This window comes from Stegodyphus dumicola, chromosome 8 (assembly GCF_044657685.1).
Source record: "Stegodyphus dumicola isolate Sdum_Otavi_A_Nest chromosome 8, ASM4465768v1".
In the NCBI taxonomy this organism is placed as follows: Eukaryota; Metazoa; Arthropoda; class Arachnida; order Araneae; family Eresidae; genus Stegodyphus; species Stegodyphus dumicola.
Window position 1 is genome coordinate 103,319,583 of NC_140775.1, and position 22,093 is coordinate 103,341,675.

At 31.9% G+C, this 22,093-nt stretch overlaps 1 protein-coding gene across 3 annotated transcripts in view; it reads left to right on the plus strand.

The window, feature by feature from the left end:
* The first annotated feature begins 9,027 nt into the window (after window positions 1-9,027).
* LOC118181245 (uncharacterized) overlaps window positions 9,028-22,093 on the plus strand; it is a 14,799-nt gene continuing 1,733 nt past the window's right edge. The window contains exons 1-5 of one of the 3 annotated variants that reach the window (XM_085822205.1): window positions 9,028-9,450; window positions 9,548-9,616; window positions 10,982-11,059; window positions 11,306-11,364; window positions 18,166-18,263. In XM_085822205.1, the coding sequence (XP_085678331.1) occupies window positions 9,395-9,450; window positions 9,548-9,616; window positions 10,982-11,059; window positions 11,306-11,364; window positions 18,166-18,248 (345 nt within the window). In that variant the 5' untranslated portion in view covers window positions 9,028-9,394 and the 3' untranslated portion in view covers window positions 18,249-18,263. Of the gene's footprint in view, window positions 9,451-9,547; window positions 9,617-10,981; window positions 11,060-11,305; window positions 11,365-16,109; window positions 17,095-18,165; window positions 18,264-22,093 lie in introns of those variants that run through there. The other 2 variants (XM_085822203.1, XM_085822204.1) reach the window with 2 other exon arrangements.

Consider the following 22,093-nt stretch of genomic DNA (forward strand, 5'->3'; position numbering starts at 1 on the left):
ACTATTAGCTTTTTAATTAAAAACACTTAAATTTTATTTTATTTCTTTTTAGTTTTTCCTTTAGTTCCTTTTTAGTTTAGGAATATTAAAACAGTTAAGCACAATGAAAATTTGGCTATGAGATATTTTATTCTTTACTTTAGACTGAGCTTTATCACAGTTTAAACATATTCTCATTGAAAGCTTTTTTGAATGCAACAATTATAATTTGGCGATTTTCTACAGACATTTTCTTTTAGATTTCTGAATAAATTAAAACTGTCAGCTGACATCTTGTCAGAAAATGAATTTCAAATGTAACCTCTTAATATTTCAACTACAGCAATTTGGAATAGTGTTTTTAATTTTACTTTTATTTATTTTTTGGGGGGGATGGAACAACTCTTAGAAGTCAACATACCTACAAATTTAAGTAGAACAATCACCTCAAACTATAGTAATAAATATGTAGCATTGTGAAGATTAGAAAGAACTGTGCATATAATAACATCTAATAAAATTTTGTAACTACATAAATATATATTTATAAAGTCACCAGATTCAAAGTTCATCGTAGTTAGATTCTAAGTATACATATTATATAAATTCATCATTCATTAAAAGTATTATGTATAGTAATAGAAAATTAGTATTAATGTTTTAAATTGTAATTTTTTAATAATTTGTCTTGCATTTGCTGTATATTTGTTCAAGACATATGGATATCAGTTATATAACATGAAAAATACACAGAAAGCAGCTAATCTTATATAACAGCTGATTGTGAAAGAAAAATTACAGTTATAGTGCTTTTAAATTTCTCTATTGTAAATAGCCGTTTTCTAATTGACATTAGATTAAATTAATTCCATTATCCATTAGAAAAAATTTATAGTGAATTATATCTATTTACAACATTTCTAAAAAGTCACCTTTTGAAAGAGACCTGTATTTTTTGTGAACATAAACAAACATTGCCAATGAATATCACATCTCTAAGACCACCATATCTACAACCAAAATCCTTTAAAACCGTGAACAGTTGCATTTATAGAGGGCTCACTATATTTTTAATAAAACATGTACATCTTTATTATACACTTGCTACATTTTGATTTTCTGTCAAAGAGGAACAGTGGTTCTATTTCTTTAGAAGTATGTGAAATTTAAAAAAAAAAAAAAATGGACACTATATGACAAAAATATAATTAGATTCAAAAACACACCTCTTGAACATGTCTGAAATTCATTATTTTGCTCGGAATGAATTTATCTAAAGAAAATGTTTAATAAATATTAGAACTCAAAGGGTAAGTCAGGTCAAAGTAGTAAGGGTCATTTCATCTGAATATATCTTTTCTTAATCATAAAGTGACTTTTCGAACAGCGAATGAAACGGAAAAGACAGGACGAAATGACACTAAACCAAGGGAAGGCATGCATTCGTGGAGGACTTTTAAAGGAAACTTGCTCGTATGCATGTTACGCAAGGGGAAAAACCACGAAAGTGCCCATGCAGTCAGCCTTTCCATCGAGATTTGAACCCTGGACCGAGGTACCAGTGTTCAGTGTTCAGTGTTTTTACCGCTTGGCCGCTGGTGAGCCTTGTGTCTACATGAAAAGCTTAAGAACTGGATGACTGACGCTTTCTTAACGTACAGCTTTTATTTTTTTTATTAATTTTTTCCGATATTTTAACTTTTTCTCAGATTTATTTACAAAGGAACAATGTCTAGAAAATTTTGCAAATTGAAAATAAATGATTAAGTCTTAGATGAGATACATTCTACCAATCAAAAAAATGTTTTCACGTTTAGAATGCAATATATGTAAGTTGTTATGCATACGGCTTATCTTAACTATGCTTATCTCAAGAAATGTTGAAATTTTTTTATGAAACTAACCCCTGTAAAACGTAGAATTTTATTTAATTTTATGTTTGACTGTTAGCTTCAATAATGAAGCTAAAAAACAAGTTATAAGGTCTAATCGTTCACGGGAGCATGCAAATTGTCAATGACCTCCTGTAAGATTTCTGGTGACTTCTCTCTAGTCAACAGAGTCCGCTGAGCGGTAAAGTTGCGGAACACTGGTAGTTCAGTTTGAATTTCGAATCCCGCACACGGGCTGGCTGCATGGGTGTTTTCTCCATGTGTAATTTGTATACGAGCCAGTTTCTCTTTGAAAATCTTCCACGAAGGCATCCCACTTCTCAGGCAAATAGCCCTTGAGGCTTTGCCGTGCTCACATACACCAAACCAAACTCAGTAATCAACTTGATGTTCAGTAACAATAGAATAAAGATAAAGGTTGAAACTTTTTATCCAAGAGAACTATTTACAAAAGTACACCTTGTGCTTAACATATAGACCACTGCTTGTGGTGTTATGTTACGTAAAGTGAAGGGGGCTGTTATATATGTAACTGTAACTGTTATATATGTAACTATTATTATCTTTAACCATAACTGTATAGTAGATGAGTAATGTAGAATAAACGATGTTTGTGTACATCTTGTAATCATCACTGAGCAGGTACCCAACACATATAAAATACCAACACATGGTGCAGCCCGTTGTTGATTAAAAAAGAAAATCTTTTTTCAAGAACCATGCAGCCTCAGTAAAGATGTTCTAAACAAAAACATCATGGGAAGTTGTTTACTGTGAAATCAAAACTTATATCGCTAGTAAGTGAGTTGTTTATTTTTATTGGAAGTGGCTAAAAATACGTATATATAAACTATTTAAATTCCTAAATTAAATATGGATGGATTAAAGCCAGCAAATAATCTAAGTTTCAAAGGAAATTTAAGCGAAAATTGGAAGAAATGGAAACAAAAATTCCAAATTTATATGTTAGCGTCTGGTGGTATTACTAAATCACCTGAAATTAAAGTAGCTATTTTATTGCATATTATTGGTGAAGAAGCACTTGAAAAATTTAATACTTTTAATTTAAGTGAAGAAGATAAGAAGAATGTTGACAAGGTAATTGAAGCTTTCGAAAATTTTTGCATACCGAAAGCAAACGAAAGTGTTGATAGACATATATTTTTCTGTCGAACACAACATGTAGGTGAATCGTTTGATGATTTCTTAACTGATTTAAAGAAATTAAGTAGCAACTGTGGATTTGCAGAATTAAAAGATAGTTTAATAAGGGATAGAATAGTAAGTGGAATTCTAAATAAAAATCTCAAAGATAGATTATTAAGAGAAGATCAGTTAACATTGGAGAAATGTATTAAAATGTGTAAAGCTTCTGAATTAGCAGAACTTCAGCTGAAAACTTTTAACTGAAGAAAATAAAATAGAAGCTATCAAACGTAATAAATTTCCACCTTCAGAGGAAAAAAGTCAGCCTTGTAAGAAAGACTTTCATGTAAAACAAAAGCAACAAAGTACTAAATCTTCTTCAAACTATCAAGGAAATAAGTACAATAATCCAAAACCATGTAGAAAATGTGGAACTTTTCATAAGTTATACAACTGTCCTGCTTATAATAAGATTTGCTTGTACTGTAAAAAGAAAAATCACTTTTCTAAAATGTGCACTTATAAAAATGTTAATGTTGTACAGAATAATTTAGAGCATGAGTTACATAATAATGGTAATGAATATATTTTAGGGTCAGTAGAAGATATAAATCCATTTTCTAAAAATAAAACCGAATGGTTTGAAAAACTAAAAGTAAACATATCTAAATATTTATTTGTTAAGTTGGATACTGGAGCTCAGTGTAATGTGCTACCATTGCCTAAATTTAAACAATTAAATTTAAGAGAGAAATGTTTGACTAAATCAAAAGTCACTTTAAATAATTACAATGGTACTACAATTGATGTAGTTGGAAAATGTAAATTATTATGTGAAACATCGAAAGGGGACAAGGATGAAGTAGAATTTCAAGTCGTAGCATGTGATAAAACTGTTCCAGCTATTTTAGGTTTACCTACATTGCAAAAATTTAACCTAATACAAAGGATTTGTACAGTAAATCCTGATTCTAATGAAAAGTTACCAGAACTTTTAAAAGGATATCAAGATTTGTTTAAAGGAACTGGGAATTTAACTGGATATACATATCATATTAAATTAAAACCAGGAGCTGTTGGTAAAATAGAACCCTGTAGGAAAATTCCACTTAGCTTATTAAATCCATTAAAAAAGGAATTAGCAAGAATGGAAAAAGATGGTATTATAAAGAAAGTTAACCAACCAACAGAATTCGTGAATTCATTAGTGGTAGTAAGGAAAAAGGATGGAAATTTAAGAGTGTGTTTAGACCCTCAGCACCTTAACCAAAAGATACTGAGAGAACATTATCACATACCAACCTTTGAAGAAATTTCATCTCAAATGACAAATGGAAAGGTCTTTAGTATTTTAGATGCAAACAAAGCATTTTGGCAAATTAAACTGTCAGATTGAAGTTGTGAATTTACAACATTTAACACTCTGTTTGGTAGATATTGTTTTTTGAGGTTGCCATATGGACTGAGTTCATCACCAGAAGTTTTTCTAAAATTTTTAGTGATTTAGAAGGAGTTCAAATATATATAGATGACTTATTAGTTTGGGGTAAAGATAAAAAAGAACATGATTCAAGATTAAAGAAGTTGTTGGACAGAGCCAGAGAAAAGAATGTTAAATTTAGTTTAAATAAATGTAAATATGGGCTGAATGAAGTGAAATATATGGGACATATATTTTCTAAAGATGGTTTAAAACCAGATAAAGACAAAATTAAGGCTATTCTAGATATAAAACCACCAAAAAATGTGAAAGAATTAGAATCTTTCCTAGAAATGATTACATATGTTTCTAGATTTATACCTAATGTATCAGAATTGATATCATGTTTAAGAGATTTGTTGAAAAAACAATTATCTGGAACTGGAATGCAACACATGAAAAAGCAATTAGAAGACTAAAAGATGTCTTGGTAAATAAAACAGTTTTACAGTATTATGATATAAACATGCCAGTAGTTTTATCTGTAGATACATCTCAAGAAGGACTAGGAGCAGTCTTACTGCAGAATAATTTACCAGTGGCATATGCATCTAAGGCATTAACAGATACACAGAAGAATTATGCTCAAATTGAAAAGGAAACTTTAGCTATTATATTTGTGTGTGAGAAATTTCACCAGTATATATTTGGAAAAAATATTACTGTGGAAAGTGATCATAAACCACTGGAATCAATTTTTAAAAAGCCATTAAATAAATGCCCTGTAAGACTACAAAGAATGCGTATAAGATTACAGCTATATCAGTTTAAGGTAAAATATAAACCAGGAAAAGAACTTTTTATAGTGGATGCATTATCAAGATCATTCACTGATAAAGGATCTGATTTCTTTGAAGGAGAAATAGAAGCTCATGTTGGATTAGTTGTAGAATGTATACCAATGTCTAATGGTAAAATGGAAGTTTTTCAACTAGAAACAGAAAAAGATTAAGAACTACAAGTTTTAAGAAAATTAATTTAAACTGGCTGGCCAGATGAAAAATGTATGGTTCCAGAACTGGCAAAACCATATTTTAACTTCAGAGAAGAACTATCAGAAGCAAATGGATTAATATTTAAAAATTCCTGTGTTGTTGTACCAAGAAGTTTACGAAAAGATATGTTAAGCAGAATTCATTATGGTCATTTAGGAGTAGTAAAATGCAAGATCAAAGCAAGAGAAATATTATATTGGCCAGGAATGTCCAAAGAAATTGAAGATTTGGTACTGAATTGTCAAACATGTTTAAGTTTACAAAAAGCTAATACTAAAGAACCAATGATATCTAAAGAAATACCTAATGGTCCATGGGAAGTATTGGGAACAGACCTCTTTCAAGGAAGGGATTATCTAATAGTTATAGATTATTTTAGCAAATATGTTGAAATTGGACATTTGGAAGATTTGTCAAGTGTAGCAGTGATAAAGCAATTGAAATCAATTTTTGCAAGACATGGTATTCCGAAAATAGTATATTCGGATAATGGTCCACAATATAATTGCAGGAAATATAAAGATTTTGCAAGAAGATGGAATTTTGAAACCAGAACTTCAAGTCCAAAATACCCACAGTCTAATGGAATGGTTGAAAGACATATTCAAACTGTCAAGCGAATGTTAGAAAATGCTGTAGCTGACAACAAGGATCCATATTTAGTTTTACTGGAATATCGTAACTCTCCTATTTCAGATAAAATTAAGTCACCTTCTGAATTGATGTTTGGAAGAAAAGTAAATGGATTGATGCCTATAAAAGAGAATTTCATCCAAGTTAAACGATATGAAGACCATAAACAACACTTACTGAAGAGACAAACCTTACAAAAAAGTTATTATGATAGGAATGCAAGACAATTAAAGCGACTGAAAACAGGAGATCATGTTTACATAAAAGAGAAAGGGAAAAAATTAAATGAAAGAGGGAAAATTATAGAAGAAGCAGAAAGACCACGTTCATATAGGATCATAAGAACAGATGGAAGAATTGTAGAAAGGAACAGAAGAGACCTTCTTAAAGGAACTAATCAGGAAGAGTTTGCAACACAAAACAACTATGAGAATGAAGTTATAGATGAACCCGAGATACATGAAAATAGTAGGAGCACTACAAATTTAGATGTGCCTGTAAGTCCTTCAAAATCTAACAGAAGTGTTGTGTCACCAAATAGTGAAAGAGGTATAGTATCATCAAATTTTTCAAATGGACATAACTACGTCACTCGATCTGGTAGGACTGTTAAGAAACCTTATTATTTAAAAGAATATGTTTAATTTTATTACTATTATTGTTTTTTATAAAAAAGGAAGATGTTATATATGTAACTGCAACTGTATCTATTATTATCTTTAACCATAACTGTACAGTAGATGAGTAATGTAGAATAAACGATGTTTGTGTACATCTTGTAATCATCACTGAGCACGTACCCAACACATATAAAATACAACACAGGGGCCACCTAATATTTACGTGAAGTAAGTAAACGTTAGCTCTACACACCGACTAGAAAAGCAATAACCTTCCGGCATCTTCGAATCATGATGAAATTGTGACTCCAGCCAACACTGCAAGTTCTGACACCGCCGGGCATTAAATTACATGATATATATATAGCGGTACATAGTTGTACAGGTGCATGTTTTATGACGTTATTTATTGTAATGGGTACAGGCATCATGTGTCAGGACATTACATATTGCAGTACATAAAGGCATGATGAAGGAGTGATGTAGATGATGTTCTTTTAGGGCATGTTTGCAAACATGATCTGTTTACATCAGTGTTTACTATCAAAAATTAAGTTAGCACTATAAAATTGTTTACAAAGCTTATTTCATTCAGCATATTTATGCTTACTGCTTACATTTAAATATTTTTGTATAGATGTGCTGAAACTTTAGCTACTAAGTATTGACGAATAAGTTGCTAAAGTATCAGTATAACAATACTTAAATTGTTGTGTTCATATTTTAACAACTCAGTAGACAAAATATTGAGTTGCTAAAGTATCAGCATGACTAATAAACTTAACATTTCAAGGTAATAAATAAAATAGAGTAATTCAAGATTAGCCTAACCGGCTTTCTCAGACAATTAACTTATTGGCGCACTTAATGCAACGGCCGCAAATGGATAAACCCTGACAGCAGAAGCCAATTCTCGCATTCCCTTTCAATCGCAAAAACTTCGCCTTAAATACTCTTAACTCATTTGCATCCTAAACATGTTTACTTACTAATTTACATTCGGGTGAGAAAGCGGAAAGTAAAATTGACAGTACAGGCTGAAATAATACATAACAGGATAGTATTTTCTCCCTCCTTCCAGCATGCTTTCGTGGTGCAACGGTTAACACACTCGGCGTGTATTCGAGAGGTTCAAGTTAGGGTCCCGGCGAGCGCATTGCTCATGTTTCACGTCTCCAGCATGACGGCTGAACTAAAAAAAAGGTGGTGGATGATGATTCTTCTCCACCAAGATTTGACGACTAGGTCCCCTAGTCGTCTTTAAAAGGTTGAGTATATAAGGTATTTTCTCCCTCCTTCCAGAATGCCTTCGTCGTGTAACAGTTAGTACAATTGGCTCATATTCGAGAGATCCAGGCTCTAGTCTCAAAGAGGGCATTGCTTATTTTTCATGTCTCCCGCATAAAAAAAAAAAAAAAAAAAAAAAAAAAAAATGAAACCTAATAACTCTACAGTAAGAATTAAAGATCATTAGTATAAAATTCTATATTTAATTCAAGTTGGTTCAGTCTAGACCAGTGATTCTCAACAGTTTTTCCCTCATGTGCCCTTTTCACCATTGCTAAAATATCATTCAACTTCTCCTTCCCAAAACTTGAAAAGTACATATGCGTTTGTTTAAATATGGATTATTTGTAATGTAAATTAAACAAGTATAAAGCATGTTGTTAAATACCAAAATTTGAATAAAAATGCTTTTTTATATTCATAATCTAAATACTTAATACATAAAGAAAAGGTTAACTAAATTACTCTCTGAAACTGTGAAATTTCCCTTAGAGCTATTCCTCCTGATTGAGGACCCATAGTCTAAACAGAATTAGTTTTTAATAGTGACCGAATGTACAAATAATTTAATTTGTCACACTTCTCTTATACTAACTTTCATTATATAAAACTTCAGATTACGTGCATATTTTTTGAAAATAAAAGTTAAGAAACAAATTAAAAGAAAATTATGTTTAAAATTTGATGTTGAATTCAGAAACATTCATTTGGTAGTACCTACCATACCTAATAAACCTAAGATATCAAATTTGAAGTATACCTTACTTGTTCTTACTAACTTCTGCTTAAGGTGGTCTACTACAGCATTACAATACTAAAAATTTTTTTACACGCAGAATCGCTAATTAAGAAACTATGTTGCGTGAAATTTGGCAGAAATATAAAGCAATAGGTCAGTTTTCGAATCACAATGTTAGAATCAGGTTTGAAATGAAATTTACTTAAATATTATATTTTAAAAAAATTAGTTTGAAATACGTAATTTTAATGTGTAGTTTGGAAAGCCATCGATAGATGGCGCTACGAGTTAAAATTTAACATTGTAATCTTATTTCTGCAAAAATTCACGAAGTAATTGATTTTGATATCAGTTATAAATCATATTTTTTTTCTAAATAATATTTAGAAGCGTTTCATATATTCCTTTATACACAGTTTTCACTAAACATTGTCAGCTGTCAGCAGAATGACGTTTACGGCAACCCTATTGCATTGCTATTCCGCACTCGTTTTGTTTACATTTATTTCTACTGTGGTCAGTTTGCAAAAAATACGCGAAAATATCAAGGACGACCGAAAAAACATCCTGGTTTTAATAAAAGATCCAGAATTCAGCGTAAACGTCGAGCTCAAGAAAAAAATATGAAATTAAATTCCCGAGATGTGAAAGATTCCGAACAAGCGGATGTTTTCGAAAGGTGAGAAATAATTTATTCTTTATATCGACTACCCCGTGTTTATGATTTCGTAGTAAGTTAATTCCGAAGTAAAATATGCGTATTTTTTTTATTGAAGGTCAGAAATTATTGATACAACTGCATCTGTGTCAAAGGAGAATCATTGCCCGGATGATTTTTTTACAAAGTAAGTTTTTTTTTTTTTTTGTATGTGTGTGTATGAGGGGATGCTAATAATTGTTCAATTCTGTTATAACAATTTATTCCTCCATTCACACTAAATTGTTGGGAAATATTGAAAGGGTAAATTCCAATTCACAAGGAATTGCTGAAATAATTGAATCTTTTCAAAAGTATGAGCACGTTCTTGCGATTTAAATTGAATTCACCATCATTACATGTATTATTGTAAATTTTATAGTCATATGTTTGCTACGAAATGCTTTGTCAGTTACCTATGGTATATTTTTACAGGTGTATGCACATTTATTCATGTGCTCGCTGTTCAACTTGCTTTTTTTTATTATGTCATTTACTTGGATGTTAAAACTTTCTTTTAGCGTTGGAACATTTTATGATCATTTAGTAAAATTTATATATAAATATATATTATTGCTTGTTTATTTATGGTTCTGTGTATTTGTCATGTATGCATGTTGTGAAGTGTAGTTTTTGAAAAATATGTCACAAATGGTAAATTCCACCAAAAGCTGAATTGAATTGAATTGATATTGGGATGCAGGTAATTAGAAAATATCTGCCGTGTATTTTGAGCGTAAACCAAACTAGTGCCAAGAATGGGACCAATACGCTCAGGCTTGCTTAGCCTTTTTGCCATTGTCCAAATTGAATTATCTCCAGTATAAAGGGAGTGAATGCTTTCTCTGTATAACAATAAAATATCTGTCTGATCAAAAATCTACCAATAAGAAACTTTTCATATGTTATGTGACAGACTTTCTGCAAACAGAAGTCCTCAGCTCTGTTCTTGTACATGTTTTTTAATTGTGGTTCAGATGTATACTTCTCAAAGGAATTCTTCTCATAGGAAGATTATCTGAACATTTAAAAACTATATTCTGCTTTTAGGGGCCTAATATTTTATGGCCCGTAAAATTAATATTGAAATTTCTAAAATGTTGAAAAATATGTCATCTGGATTCTGTGCAAAAAATATAATCCCTTTTTCATTTCTGCATTTGCAATTCCTGCATTTTCTTTATTCCTACATTTTTTAATTGGAAGGAATTTCATTCGCAGAGCCCTCTAATTTATTCTTACAAATCATGTAGTAATGTACCATTTTAGATAGATATAAATAACACATTTTGTAATTTTTCTAAACTGTGGTTATACAGCATGATATAATAGCTACACAGGGTATGGCGAAACAGTATACAGCAATATCTGTCGCACTGTCTGAGATGGGTGGTAGTCATACATAGCTTAATGCTTAAATTTGTTATGTGTTATTTATTTATTCATGTTTTTTTATTATTATTATTATTATTATTATTATTATGTTATAGCAGTTTATTTCTTTCATTCTTAGGTCCGGAAGTGAAAAATTTGACTTTTCTACGCCAGAAGTTACAGCTAATGTTCCTAAGACAAACCAGGCTTTCCTGAGGTAAGTTAGTTTATTTTTAAAATAGATATTAGCTGTGCATGATATTGAAACTCTTACAGTTACTTAATTATGGTTAACTAATTATGTATTAATTTAGAAGTCAAGCAACCAAAATCAGCGTTATATTTTCAAATAGTGAATATTTCAAAATATGATGCTGATTTTTGTTGCTTGACTCTCAAATTAATACTTGGTCGGTGTGTTATTGTATCTTAATTAAACTAATTATGGTTCTTTTCTTCTCAGTTCTGATCTGGACATTTCAGTTATTGACTCTGACGTAGAAATACAAGCTCTCTTTTGGGGTAAATATGTATTTCTCTATGCCAAAATTAAAATGTCATCATTTATGTTTTTCTTTTATGGTGTTACATTATGTTGTTTACATACTGATAGCTATTAAAACTGTTAAATATAATATTGTAGTTATCAAAAAGAGGGGGATGAATTTGATTTGTACCAAATTTGGACGTTTTGCATGAAAGAACTTGAAAATAAAAGATTTTTTAAAAAATATATTCATTGAAATCGGTGAAATTTTCAGACGGGACACTGAAGCAAATGAAAATATTTTGGGGTTTGATTCTTTTGATGGGAGCCTCATCAATAAGCCTACTATCTTTTTTAAATATTGCTTCTTTTTCATTGTTTTCATGATGTTTTATGTTCCCTTCATGAAAGAGATTTTAATAATTTAAATTTTGTTAATAAAATATAACAAAATGAAATCTGTGATTATGTGGCTATTATTTTTTCCATATATATTTATTTGAGGAAAACCAAAAATTTTATTATTTTACAGAATTTTTAAGAAAAATATAAGGATAAAATTTTTTAAATAATTCTGATTACTACCTTTGCTTTCCTCTCGTAATGTGCCTCAAATTAGAGCAATTAGACAACAAATTTAAGTCGTGATCTTTTTTTTCCAAGTTTTTTTTTTTAGGCTTAGGAGTATAAATTGCTTATCCCCACAAGACAGTGCATCTTCTTAGTATGCCATCCTAAGGCTCCGTTCACATGATGGTATAAATGTCATAGACGCATAATCATAAGGCACAAAATGTGGGAGTTCCATTCACACCTGCGAGACAGGGCTAAGCCATAGCCAATTAGAGAAGCTAAATTTGTGCATGCATGTATTTGTCTACAGCTTTCTCTCTCAATAGGTTTTATGTATATGCTCTGATTGGCCGACTCTTATATCAAGTCGGCACAAAGTTGAAAACTTCAAGCTTAATGCCCAAACTAGTTTTTGTGACATAGCAAGGTCTGACTACAAAGCGTTGTTAGTTGGGAATTATGACATTTATACAACGGCTTGAATAGAGCCTTAGAAAGCCATTTGGTAACTGAGTTATCCACCATGAAAGAGTTATTCTTGCCCCTCTGAATTCAGTGTTTACTGGAACACGAACATTTTATACTCAGGTGTAGAGGCCCTTCGTGTGAAACCTCCGGCACACAAAGTACTGACTAATATTGCACAAGCAAATGACACTGCGAGCATGGAAGCAGCAGTTGTGAAGATGACTTATCTTCTTGTAGTAATATACTGGTAATATACCAGTGTATTATTATTGTTAATTTATTTGCTATCTGTTGCCTAAATTTCCTAAACCTAATTGTGAATGGGCTGCCTGCATGGGCGTTTTCATGGTTTTCCCCGTGTATATGAGCCATTTCCCTTAGAAAGTCCTCCATGAAAGCATCCCTCCTCTTAGGAAGATCAAGTGCTTTGCTGTCATCAAATAAGCCAAATTTAAACCTAATTTGTAATATTTATATATATTAATTATATATATGTATATATATTAATTATATATATGTATATATATATATATATATATATATTTTAGCTTGGAGTCTGAGCCTCTTCAGGAGAACCTTAATGATGAATTTCTGTGTCCTGCTAGAATTGGGTTAGTCTCTTTGAATATAGCAAAGCCACGAGGTGGCAGATAGCAGATGCTTTCCTGGAGGAAGTTTCTCAAGGCTTAGTTTAGTTTATAGCAAAGCTCCCCATACACGTTACATACGAGGAAGATTATGAAAACGCCCATGTAGCCAGCCCATTCGCCTTGATTCGAACCCAGGTCGGAACTACCAGTGTTCAGCGATTTAACCGCTCGGCCGCGGGTGAGCCTAATTGCTCAAGGAAACTGGGTCGTATTCATGTTGCACAACAGGAAAACAAACCATGCAGCCAGCTGGTTCGCCTGGGATCGAACCGAAACCAGGTCGAACTTCCAGTAATCAATATTCTTAACCACTCAGCCACTGGCGGCGCGTGGCAGAAGTAAGAGCCACAGATATTGTAGTGAGCAGCAAAAACCTCTAATACTGGCTTTGGTTACTAGTAGAATTATATATTGGTAATAATCCAATCTACAGCAATGAAATTTCAGAGCATAATTGTGAAGTTAAATACGACACTCCGATAAACGTGATAAAGATGAAAAATTTTTTAAAAAAGGAAACTTAACTATGAAAATACATGTATTCATTAGTAAACATTTTATAAAATTTATTCTTAATTTAGCGTTTATGAATTCTCAGAGAATTATCTCATCAAATTATTTTTTTCTCCTCTGGTAATCCAATATAATTGAGTAAATTTATGTGCTGTTAATATCTTTGCCTGTTATGTACATAGTTTTTTTTTTTTTTTCCGTTCAAAGTTAGATAAAACTGAACGTACGTTACACTGAAATTACTTTGTCTAGAAAGTAAGCGCTTGAGTAGAAACAGATGTTGGGTTTTATTTTTAGAAGACATGAGATCGCTTTCTGTAAAGTAATGTTATAAAATTTTGAATTTGAAATAATCGTACTTCGTTTTTAGTAGCGCAGAATGATAAAGATTTAATGAGAATATAGCAAAGCATCTTTTTAGAGACGCTGTTATAATTTTGCTATTTTATTTTTTTATGGTAGGTCAAGGAAAAAGGCAGGCTGCTAAATACGGTAACAGCACATTACTCTGTTTCATATATAGCGAATCCGCTCTGAAATGAGGCACGAAGCGGTAAATTAGCTGAACACCAGTATTTCGGTCCGAGTTTCGAATCCCGCGAAGGGACTGGTTGCGCTTTCGTGGTTTTACCCTGTGTAACGTGTCTAGGAGCCAATTTCCCTTAGAAAGTCTTCCACGAAGGCATCCTTTCCCTTAGGCAGATAGATCGTACCGCTGTTTCAACAGTACTGGTTATTTTTAAAAATGATCATCCTAGAAAGGTGATTGCCAAAAAGTATTCACTTCGCATATTTATACGTTATGCATGAATATACTCTTTTTAGTCAATCTAATATATATAAATTACTAATGCTGTAAAAAAAATTCAATTTTCAATATTCTGTTTCCTATTTGTTTCTGTTCAATGAAACAGATTCATACACAGCAAATCCAAATGCATCGCTACAGGAAGATGATAAACCAGCACAGTACGTAATTACAGTTACATCCGGAAAAGAGTAGATATACATATATAAATACATAATATATATATACGGTATACAACGATATACAATATATATATATATATATTATCGTTTTTTAGGATGTATCTATAATATGTATCATTTTACTTTATTAAAATATAATATTCAATTTTGTAATTTAGGAATTTCTTCTCCCTTATCATGTATTATCAGCTTGTACTTTATAAACCTGATACCCCTTCAATTATCAGATGTATTTTATAAACCTGAAACATAGAAACGCAATTTGATTTTATGCATTTCAGTATCAAGTGAAAAATTAAAACTGATTGTTCATTATAACACTTTATGTATTCATTCAAAGCGGATCTCAAATAATGTACCGCAAATTATTTCCACACTAAGTTTTTTGTGCAAATAATACGTCCTGCTAGTGTTTTTGTAATAAAATGCATGTTATTAATTGATTTCGAATTTTCGTTGCATCTTGATATTGCTGCCAAAAGATATTCAATCAACAATAGTATCTTTTACTACGTTTATGTGTGTGGATACATAGACCATTTCTCCGTGTACTAGAAAAATTTGATAATGACTTATCCACTTTTGAAGTAAAAAAATAATAGTTAAGAGTGTTATACGATTTTATAATACAAGTAAAAAATATATATAAAGCTCTGGAAAGTGCTAACACATATTTATGGAATATTATGGATGGTAATTTATGAAATATTATGGATGGATGAGTAAATGGAATATTATGTGCGTGCTATATATGTATACACATATCATCAAGTATAAAATCATTTATATATAATTTTTATGTCGCGATGAAATTTGTTTTCTTCCACAAAATAACGGCAAATTATGAAACATTACGCAACATTGAAAAGCGTGATGAACAAATTTTGCGAAAAGAAATAGCGACTGCTGCACGTATCTCACAGATATCTTTCATTCAACACAAAGGTGGAAAAGTTCTATTCCTGTTCAAAACATACCTGCAGTCTGAGTCACAGACGGAAGAAATGACAGCAGGTCTTTTGTTCAACTGAGGGGATGTGTTTTATGGCTTACTCACTTTCCCGCCAAATGAGTACAGAGGAAGGAAGCGTCGTTGCCATAGTAACCAGGCTGTAGGTAGTCTTACAGATTTGAGTCATTATCGCAACGTTCGTAGCGCCATCTGTTATTAAAAATCGACATGAGAAAGGGGTATTAAACGCTCTTAATGAATTAGTCTCGTGAAAGAACCTTAAAAACTGATAAAACATTTATTGCTAGAAAGCAAGATACAGTCAAAAGTCGTTAATCCGGACTCGTCGGGACTTCGGCGATTCCGGATTATAGATCATCAGTTTAAATCTCGTAAGATGGCATGCAGAAATTCTAAAATTAAAAATATGAAACCGTAATTTATGAAATAAAGAACAATTATGATCTAAAGGGTATCAAAATTTACAAAAAAAAAAAAAAAAAAAAAAAAAAGCTTAATATTTATTTGTTTACTTTATAAAACATTTCTTTTAATGTAAGTTGTTTAAGTTGCTTTGTTTTATGTGATAATACTTTCTCTTTAATTCTATAAACAGACATAATTTCTTTTTCAGTTACAAAGTTCCGCTGTTCAAGTCTCGTAATTGCTGTGCCGAGAATACCGACTAACTTGTCAATCGAAATTTTTTCGTTTTCACTAACCTGTCTGTCACCTTTTTCATGTCTTTATCCATTTTTTGCAGCAATTCTACTTTTTGTTTGATGGACATCGAAACATACTTTCGTTTTGTAGATAATTTGTGAGCTCCAGCATCGGAAATTCTATTTGACATAATCGAAAATTCAAGTTTACTTTTATAAAATTGCTCTTACAGTCTGCAAAAAATAATAAGCCGCATCCAATTCGAAGATTAAGGAACAACACATTACTGAACATCAACTGAAATAGATAATTAGATAATTTTAGCTTATACCGTCCGTTATACATTAAATGTGCATGCAGAAACGTATTCTGCGCTTGCGCACACGCATATGCGCAGTCGTAAAGGTCTTGCGCGCACGTGTAAACGCGGCGCATGCGCAGAAAGTTTTTAGCTTTGAGGTCCGGATTATAGATCATTCCAGATTAAGGGTGTCCGAATTAACAACTTTTGACTGTATTAAAAACTTTTAAACTCAATAAGGGAAAAAATATTCAAAACGTAGCTCCATGTCAGAATATGAAATTCGTATAAGGAAAACAATGCATTTTGAGGTGAAAAAAATGACCTTAATTTGAGTTTTCTAAATAATAAATTTTTACATGATATGCCTATCTTTTTCTTAATCTAGGCGAAATACTATTCAACATATAATAACAGCATAAAACCCACAAAAGAATTGTTCCAGTGAAATTCAGTTTCTAAATGCTGTTTAAATTTGCTTCATTGAAAGTTTCTGTATATAAATAACTACGGTAAATTAAAATGATTTGTTTTTTAAGTGTTTACAGTTAATCGAGTAACATTATTTTATTGAAATAAAAATTATTTTTAATGTGCAAGATTACTTTTCTTACAATGCTGTGTTCATGGTTCTTAAATCCTCTTGTTCTTGAGTTCAGAAACCTTTGTTATTAAAATTATTTGAATAGTTTAATTTTTTTATGGTTTCAACTTTTACATAAATTTTAATATATAAAATGAAAAATATTACTTTTACATAAATTTTAATATATGTAATAATTTAATTTTTTTAGAAATAGTTCAGTAGTTTTACTTTTAAACAATGGCTTTGCTTCGATACAGACATGTTTAATTAGTTCATTAAAAAATTTTTAGAGACATTATCGAATCAGGAACTAGCATATTTTTCCACTCTGCAGTTTTACTGCAAAAACAGTGAATTATCCCTTTAAAGGTGGTTAAGAAATATTTAATTCCTTTCGTTTTCCAGTTATTCAAAATTTTAAAATAACTGAAATTCTAACTAAATCCTTAGATAAAAAGTTATTCAAGAACTAGACTAAAGAAATGCAAGAAATGTGTTAACTTCAGTTATAAGCAGAATTTCAGATATTGTTGTTTTCTAGTAACTAACAAAAAATCATTAAAAATCCTCTTTAATTTATTCCTGATCAACCTTTAATTGCCCTCCCTTCTGAGGCTGTTTTTTGGCACCCCAGGTTCCATAGGGGATAAAGCAATTAAGCAAGGCTCTCCTCTCTTTAACTGCTTTTTCACACAGCTGGGGGCAAAAGAAAGGCAATGGTTTACTGCCTGAATAGCCAGTGGCCAGTTAGAACACTGCATGACAAAAGTCCACAAGATGAATGTCCACTTAAAAACAGCACACATTTTCAGGAAATCCAAAACCTACGACTTTCTGAAAAATTTAATGAGTAATAATTATTATGAATAAAAATGAAATTAATTTGTAAAATCCAAGTTGTCAAAATTTAACTAGATTATTTGAAACCGTGCTTTTAAATCACCATTAAAACAGTGTTTGTGATAGCCGACACAAATGTTTTCTTAATTGCAATAGATTATGGTACTTTTTTTTTTTTTTGTTGACATCAAAGTTCGGCTTTAGTTCTCTATATTAAATTCAAAATTTTCTGCGGTGTTAAATTATTCTCTTCATATGATGAAAATTTACATACATTTTATACTCCTTATAATTTTGTAGAGTTCAAAGAAGCAGTGTGGCCAGTATTTCTGTGTTGTCAGAATATGAAATTCATGTACGGAAAACAATGCATTTCGAGGTGAAAAAAATTACCTTAATTTGGTAGGTTTTGTAAATAATAAATTTTTACATGTTATGTGTTCCTTTTTCTTAATCTAAACGAAATAATATTCAACATGTAATAACAGCATAAAATCCACAAAAGTAGTAATTTCTTAATTTCCTTTCACCTCCTTTGTTGGACTTATACGAGGGTACTTCGATTTGTCGTGTAAATATAAAAAAACACATACCTGTATATGTTCTTAATTATATCATTTTAATTCACTCTCTGTTCTACATGCATATAGGATTTTAATTCAGCCGGAGCACAAAATGAAATGTGTTCCGCTTCTTAAATTTATTGCTCAATAATTTGTAATTAATTTATTTTTTATTCATAAATCTGCTTTGTGAAGCTGAAGAAAAAAGGGAAAAGTATTAATTTTAACGTAGCATATATATCGGGGTGGGCTTTTATCAGTGTGCACTTATATTTATGTGGGCTTATTATCTGCAGGGGCTTTATCAAAGTGCACTTCCATTGGTGTGTGTATTAGTCGCATGGGCAATTTTCCCAATGGGGGTCTTTTGTCTGGTCACTATTTCACTCATGTGCAGCTGTTTCCCTCTACATTGGGAAGGGGGGCACACCTGCTGTGTAGTTTTCCTTCTTAACAATGCATATTCTTTGCAAGAACTCTTCCTTGTTCTGTGTCAGCTTAGGAAGGAGTCTTGCAATTAAAGAAAAGTCCTTCACAAATCTCCTACAGGCAAATACCCTTGAAACTACTCAACTGATGGACATTTTTGGGGCGTTTCCAGTCTAACACATTTTCCTGATCTGTACATACGCCTTTGGCAAAGATGAATGTCCAGGGTAAGTCACTTCTTGTCAGAATAGTTTATATTTAGCAGGATTTCTGAAGTAAATTTCTAAAATTTTCTAAATGCTCTTTAAAACTCTTCCTGGCAATAATGATGTCGTCGAGGTATATCAGACAAGCTAAGAAAGGCCTCTGCTTGGTATAAAAGGAAGACGTTCAAATGTTGCCAGTGCATTACATCATCCAAATGGCATCACCTTGAACTCCTTGTCCAGTAGCAAGTACTATCTTTTCTCACTCTTGTTGCATCTCTACCTGCCAATATACACTCTTTAAATCAAGCGTCGAAAACCACTTATTTCCAGAATGTTGTCAATTCAATGAAGTACATAGCTGTCTTTCTTCACAACCTTCTTCAACAGTGAGAGTCAATGCAAAATCTAGTTGCACTGTCTTTCTTTCTGACCAGGACGATGGAAGAGGCCGAAGGACTTGCTAAGATTTTTCTAACGTCACTTTCTTACATGTTCCTAACTCTTCTCTGTTTCGGTAGCAGTCTTGGATGTTCTTGATTGGTGGATAATCTTCTGTATCAATTCTATGGCGAGCCACACTGGTTCAGTGTATCAAAAAATGAGCAGGAGAAAACATCTTGAAATTCTTAAATGATACATTCTGCAATTCTTGATGTAGGCTTGCTGAAGATACGGATTTCATAGAGCAACTGTTTCATTTAACACTGGTCACCGGAGTACATGCTGCAACCACTTTGCCTTTCTTAATGATTTTTTTATCACTGATGGTGGCAACTCTCACCAGGATAACTGTCCTTGATAAGTCGACAAAGTGCCCTACTCCTTGCAGGATGTTACAGGTCTTGGGATAAGAAATTTCTGTCTTCAGCTATGGATTCAAGAAGTAAAAATTCTTTTCTTGCTGGTGACTGTGATATCATCTGGTACATGGATTTAACATTATGTATCTCAGGATTCTGGATGCCATCTATAAAGTCCTGCGAAAAATATTTCCATAGAATGTCTAATCCGAGTATGCAAGGATCTGTAATATTTGTTACACACACTAAACATACATATATGTGATGTTTACGTTTAAGTTTCCATCGATATCCGTTTATCACTAGATACAGTGTGGAGGCTAATGCAGGGCTTCTCATTATCATCATTAAATGGGACTTCTAATTATCTGGCAACCTTCACTCCACAAGATGGTCACTAATTAGTTTCCTCTGCTCTTGTTGGGGAGCAATCTTATTTTCTATTCCTTGGAGTGTTCTGCAGTTCTTTAATACACGGCCTTCACCACCACAGTTCCAGTATTTTAGGTTTTGTTTCTTTTCACTCCTATTCCGTCACAAAGCATCGACTTGTCTAGACAAGCAGATCCTGGAGTTGAGCAGTTCTGATTGGGTGGCAGTTTCTAAGAGTTGATCGTTGAAGTACTACAGAGGCAGTATTTTCCTTGTTTCTGCTGGGCAGTCCGAGAAAGCGAGACGAGACAGCCTTTCAACATCCATAGCAAGCTACTGTGGTGCTTCCATTTGCTGCTTCTGTTGGTGAGATTTTAACTGAAGCCTGCTATAGTCTTTTAAACACTTCTCCCCTAAATGCAGCTTCAACGCAATACAGAAAGCTTCGAAGTCTAGCCTCTGAGTTTCGAGAGGAGTGTTTCAATATTTTTCAATTTTAAAAACATTAGAATTATAGCCAGGTGTCATTATGGATTTCTTTAAACTTTTAACTTCCTTGGAAACAGCATGGAAAACCCTGTCGTCAATTTGTTGTTTGATGGCAAAAATTCTTTCTTCAACTGTTTTCAATGGTATCATAGCTTCAAATTTGTTGTGTTATGGCAGTAATTTCTCTTTTCATTCCCTCTTTACTTGCTTTGATCTTTTCTTAAACTGACTTGACTGCTCCTTTTGGCAAGTCATTGTATAATGCATAATTTTGCGTTATTAAACTAATTATGACACAATTTGCATTTAAAACACATTAATATTTAGTTCATTATTAGTCCAAAGTGGCCTTGTCCCTGAAGGACTATCGTTTTTGTTTTTCTATTGAAATCACTATGTCAGTTTCACTTTTCAAACTGTTGCCACCCAAATGTCAGAGTCCTGCATTATAGATTTGAAGAAATTAAATAATAAAAAATCTGCATAAATGTATGTATATTTTCTCGCATTATGATAAAACAACGGTACATAGAGCCATCGAATTTTTGAATGATGTAATCCTCTTATGAATATAGGCAATGCGGAAGACCAAATTTGAAAATTTGTTTTATTATCGATTTAATATTTTGTAAAACTTTAACGAATTTTTGACTAAAAAACTCAATGATTTAAAAGCGAGCAATGGCAACACTCTACAGGAGAAAAAAAACCCTTTTTATTTCCAGCATGCAGAGCTGTGTATCGGAAATTCTAAAGATATGCTCATTTTAAAATTATTTTGAGGCATTGCTATTGAACTGAATTTTATGGTTTAAGTGCAAAGAACACGATATTTAATAAATAAAAAATAAGACAGAAAATATTTATTTAAAAAAAAAAGCCCCTTGGACGTAATTTAAAAATCTGAAAACTTTCAGATACTGCATTTCATTTTTTTTTATTTTTCCATTTAAGTTTTCTTTTAGGGGGGAGGAGGGAAGGACACTGCTATTCAATTTCTGTAATTTTCTTGTCTAAGAACCCCAAGATGTGTTTTCCGGTACTGCTGAATACTGTATCTTACACCCCCCACAGCACTTCAATTCTAGTAAAAGAAATTATGGATGCACTGAATTAAAATGTCTTGCAGTTTAAATTTTATTATAACTGCATGGAAATCAATTTTGTATGGATACTGATCATGCTGCTTTAGTTTTAGCTAATAAGCTAAAGAAGCGAAGTGACAGATTATTTTGATTGTCTTTAAAATTATCCATGTATGGTTTTGATATTGAATGATGCTCATGCGAAACAATTCACTAGTAATTTCTTCCAACGGTGGCGCTAAACTCGCATTTGGGGGGGGGGTCGCCGTATGAAATTCCTT